Below are 4,836 nucleotides of genomic sequence, written 5' to 3' on the forward strand. Positions count from 1 at the left end.
GAAGACACGGGATGGGAGCACCGCCCTCGGACGCAGACGCACCTGGGGAGCAGCACCCAGACCCGGAGTTGTCCTGGGGAGCAGCGCCCGGACCCACACTTATCCTGGAAAGCACCCCTCAAGCCTGGACTTGTCCTGGGAGCACCTCTCACAGACCATCCTGGGAGCACTTCTGTGCAGAGGTGCTGGGGACCTCGGGTGCATCTTTGAGGTGTCCTCCAGAGCTGAGGTGCCCCTGCCCTGGGTGGTGGGGAGCGGAACCCCACGGGTTGAGGAGCTCGCTGCGCCGTCCCCACGGGCCCCCGTTCTGGCCCACGGAGACAGAGCGGGCTCGGGGCCCGCTGCCTGTGCCCACCCCGCCCCATTGCGTGGTCGCCTCCGCCCGTGGGTTTGCCGAAGCAGCACAGGGGCGAGTCTCCCAGCACAAGCGGCTGTTTGTCCCCGCTCTGGGGGGGTATCCCGGGCCCCCCTGGCATTTAAAAGACCCCAGCGGCTCCGCTCCCCAGTACTGCTGCCAGGCCAACCTGACCAGCCCCTCCCACGCCAGAGACATCCCCTGGGGTCCTCACCTCACCTGCCCTGGAGACCAGACGCCTGACGCATACAGCTCACACCACCTCCCTCGCGAGCCCCTTCCCGCGCGTCCCCAACCACAACGAGCCCGTCCTCCCTCGGAACATCCAGCTGCAGGTGGATGAGGGGATGGGAGGGGGTAGCAGCCCCGCGGGAACCCTCCTCGCCATGTGACTTCGGGCCGATTACCTCCCACCCTGAGGCCTGGTCCCCTCATCTGTGCCACGTGGCCCCACAGGAGACAGAGACAGACAAGTAAGGGCGCATCAGTGACTGTCCGGCGTTAACGAGTCACTGCTGACGTCCCACCCTCAAGCAGCGACGTGCTACACGTGCTACACTCGTGCTGGGAGCATCCCCTGGTCGCTTTCCTTCCAAACGTGACGCAGAGGACGATCCCGACCTGACGTGGAGAAACTTCTCATCCCGGCATGGAGCCCCCAGAGGCCGTGGGACAGGCCCCTGGGGAAGGTCCCCGACCGCCTCGCCATGGAGCAGGGCCCGCTGCAGCCGCCCTGCAGTGAGACACTGGCAGCCTGCTTGCCCGCCCGTACCTCAGCTTCCCCATCTCGGACTGTGGCTGATAACGGCCTTCAGCGGGACTAGAAGAGCTCAGAGGTTGAAGCCTGGACACAGTGCCTGGCACCCAGCAGGTGCTCAGCGAACGTCACCTGTCACTCTGCTTCCCAGGTCCCGAGCAGAAGAGCATAAGGGTCACCTGTGCCCTCCAGTGGCAGCTGGGGAACCTTCTCCCACTGTCTCCACTGCGCCCCAGGGCCCTGAAGGGACCAGGATTCTCACAGGTGGAGACCTCTGCTGAGCGAACAGGACGCTCAAGGCTTCAACGTCAGCGTGACCCACACCCAGGCTCGGCTGTGCCGCCTCCCTGACGGGGCTCCGCCACCCGAATGGGGGCTCCACCGTGGCCTGGGCTCGGTGGGGTACGGATGCCGCGTTTCGTTGTGTTCAAGACTCTGGATTGTCAGCCGTTTAAAATAGCCATCCACGCACGAGGCATTAATCGGGAATAGTCTTTGGTGTGCCCTGCGCTTCCGGTGACTGGAACGCTGACCAGCGGCCTCATGGAACCTCGGTGGGAAGTGGACGCATCCGCCAGTTCCCAGCGTTTCCGAGCGCCCCGGCGTTTCCAGCCCCGCTTAAGTGCTTTATGACTTTGTCTCAGGGCTAAAAAAGGTTCCTTAATTTCCAAACATGGATCCTCCTGCCACTCTGTGCAGTGGCGACACGCTTATCCATCAGGCTGCTGGTTTCACGCAGATAATGAGAAATCGGGGTGCTCAAGGACGGTGCAGTATAATCACTTCCAGGCACGCAGCTTAATTAGAAAACAATTCGTTCGCTAGCTTCAAAGACTGTGGAATAATCATCGCACGCACACACCGCCCACAGCTCCTCTGCGGAACGAGCTGAGACGCCACACGACTGCGCTTAGCTCAGGGGACAGAGTGGCAGAGGCGGAAAGGGGTTAACGCCTGACACGCTGCATCTGTCTGAAACCAACCACACTTACTATGAAATTACCCTGCAGCGATTCTCAGGGACGACACTCTTCAACGTCTCCACTGGTGGCAAAGAGGACGACACGGCTCAGGCTGGACTTCTGACCGTGTGGTGGCAGCGAGAGGGGGCGCTGGCCCAGGGGAGGCAGCGTGGGCATGTGGGCTGGCACCACCCTCCAGCCCCCATGGCCAACGGCTCTGGGTCCTGGACACGAAGGTGCCTGCCGTGCTGCCTGCAGGTGGCGGCCCCAGTAGCTAACGCCCACGGCGACGGCCATGCTGTCAGTGTGTGTGCGTGTGACTGTATGTCAGTGTCTGTACGCGCATGTGACTGTCAGTGTGAGTGCGCGCGTGTGACTGTGTGTGCGTCATGTCTGTCAACGTGTGCACATGCATGACTCAGTGTGTGTGCACATGCAAGTGACTGTATGTGCACGTGTGTGACTGTCAGTGTGTGCACGCGTGTGCATGACTGTCAGTGTGTGCATGTGTGAGCGTGACTGTCAGTGTGTACACGCGTGTGCATGACTGTCAGTGTGTGCACGTGTGAGCGTGACTGTCAGTGTGTACACGCGTGTGCGTGCGTGGCTGTCACTGTGCGCACACATGTGCATGCGTGTCAGAGTGTGTGAGCGCATGTGCGTGACTGTCTGGAGTGGCAGGATATTGAGGGAAGGCTGAGGGGGCCAGGTGGTGCTGAGCCGGGCCCGGCCGTGCGTCGCGTCTCCGCTTTGCTCCATGTTGGGGTATTTCCAACTGTAAAAGGAGTCGGCTTTTTTCTCTCCTTCTAATGTGGCCCGCAGTGAGCTGAGCCCTACGCTAAGCGCCAAGGCGACCACCCAAACGTGGCCTAAACCAGGGGCCAGAACACGCCCAGGTGAAAGGGAGCGTCCCCCAGCGGAGGTGCTTCTGAGAGCCCAGGGGAAACGGGACGAGGCCCGCAGATGCAGACAGCCACCCGCGCAAACCTCACTTACTTTTCAATCAAATCCAGGGTGACTCCAGGCACCAGGCTAACGCACTTCTGCATGCAAAACCTGCAGGGACAGAAAGAGAGAGTGAACTGCGCGAGCGGGAAGTTAACAGGACAACGCGACCGTCCCGCAGAGACAGCGAGGAGAGCTGGGGGTGGGAGAGTGGGGGCTGTCGGGGGGCCGGCAGCTCCCGCATGAACGAGGAGCTCTCGGGCCAGCCTGGGGTGCTGCCTAACTGGGGGGCACCGATGGGGTGCAGGGGCCACCCTCCTCTTCTCCTGTCAGGGTGCCTGGCACCCAGCAGGACGGAACCAAGAGAGGTGTAAGGTGTTTAAGCCATCCGTTTAAGGATTAGGAGCAAATGCCGTCCTGTGAAAAATGGCAGTGGCACGCACCGCCCTGACGTCCGATGTACACTCAAGACTCACTTCAGTAACGAAGGGGCAAGTTTTCTTTTACAAAGATACACACGTATTTTAAATTTTCACGGCTGTTCTCAAACACTCATTCTTCCAGTTGACCTTCAGAAGCACGCTGTCAATATTGTGTTAAAGGCGTGGTTTAATTTAGGGAGAATTTATCTCTTTACTTTACTGGCTCTCATCACCTAGTAACACGGACGGCCTGTCCATGATTTCAAACTCCTCTTCCCATCAATCAGTGAAGTTTAATGGGCTCTTCCCTATGTACGTCCAGCTCATTCTCAGCTGATTTACACTGTCGTTATTTATTACTGCTGCTTTCGTGAATCAGATTTATGTTCCATCCCAATATTTCCAGGCTGGCTGTTTTTAATATGTGAAAAGGGTAATAGTTTTTAAAAAATATTGTTAAGCATAACTATCACTGGATTAAGGAACCCATGCCCTGCAGAGGGGGCCATGCCGACCTCCAGGCCCCGACCTGCACGCGTGTGTGCACGCGTGTGTGCACGCGTGTGTTCACTCCTTCACCGTCACTTTGCTGAGTGCTTACGTCACTGCCAACGATTTTCCAATGGATTTTTTTGTAAAGTTGAATTCAGATCATATCTAAATAATGCACATTTGCCTTCTCTGCAGAATATGTACATCTTCATCTTCTCGCCCATTACAGTGACTACATTTCCAGACAGTTTATCAGATGAACGGAAGTTGGTAGGCACCCTCTCTCCGCCCTAATTACAGCAGGGAAATGCCACGCTGACTGGCATGACGGCTGCTAGTTTCGAAGAAAATGTCTCTTGTGCAAAGGAAGCACTCTTCTACTTTTATTGAGTTTCGATTAAAATTCATTTTTAATTTTATCAAATACTTTTCTTCCTTTCACCTACCAAGATGATGAACTATATCACTAGGCGGCTTATCAAAGCATCCAGAATGCATCTCACTGTTTGTTTGTGATACTGCGAGATTCTAGCGGCTCTTTCATTCTGACTCTCTCTGTGCTGTGTGTGTGTGTATGGGTGTGAATGTACGTGTGTGTGTGTGTGTGTGCGCGCTACAGCCGTCAGGCTGGGTGCCCCAGTCACAGATAACTTTACGAAAAGAGGAAACAAGTTCACACTTGTCGAAATATGGCAGATACTCATACTGTTCTGTTACTGTTTACTCTATTCTGTGTTTCAGGAATAATTATCCGTGTGCTGTCTTCACTTTGTTGCTCATGCTTCTCGTTATTTTGTATGGATTTCTGTTTCCTGTAATACTTCCTCTACTTCTGACTGATTTTAAGGTCACTTAACTTTGGGAACTAAATTTGATTTCTTAAACCTTTTCTCTCTGCTACTA

The 4,836-nt window shown here is 56.1% G+C and overlaps 1 protein-coding gene across 1 annotated transcript in view; it reads right to left on the reverse strand.

The window, feature by feature from the left end:
• RPTOR (regulatory associated protein of MTOR complex 1) overlaps positions 1-4,836 on the reverse strand; it is a 227,815-nt gene that overhangs the window by 92,450 nt on the left and 130,529 nt on the right. The window contains exon 10 of the mRNA XM_023519631.1: positions 3,071-3,130. Within this exon, the coding sequence (XP_023375399.1) occupies positions 3,071-3,130 (60 nt within the window). The remainder of the gene's footprint in view (positions 1-3,070; positions 3,131-4,836) is intronic.

Source organism: Pteropus vampyrus, unplaced genomic scaffold (genome assembly GCF_000151845.1).
Source record: "Pteropus vampyrus isolate Shadow unplaced genomic scaffold, Pvam_2.0 Scaffold227, whole genome shotgun sequence".
Classification (NCBI taxonomy): Eukaryota; Metazoa; Chordata; class Mammalia; order Chiroptera; family Pteropodidae; genus Pteropus; species Pteropus vampyrus.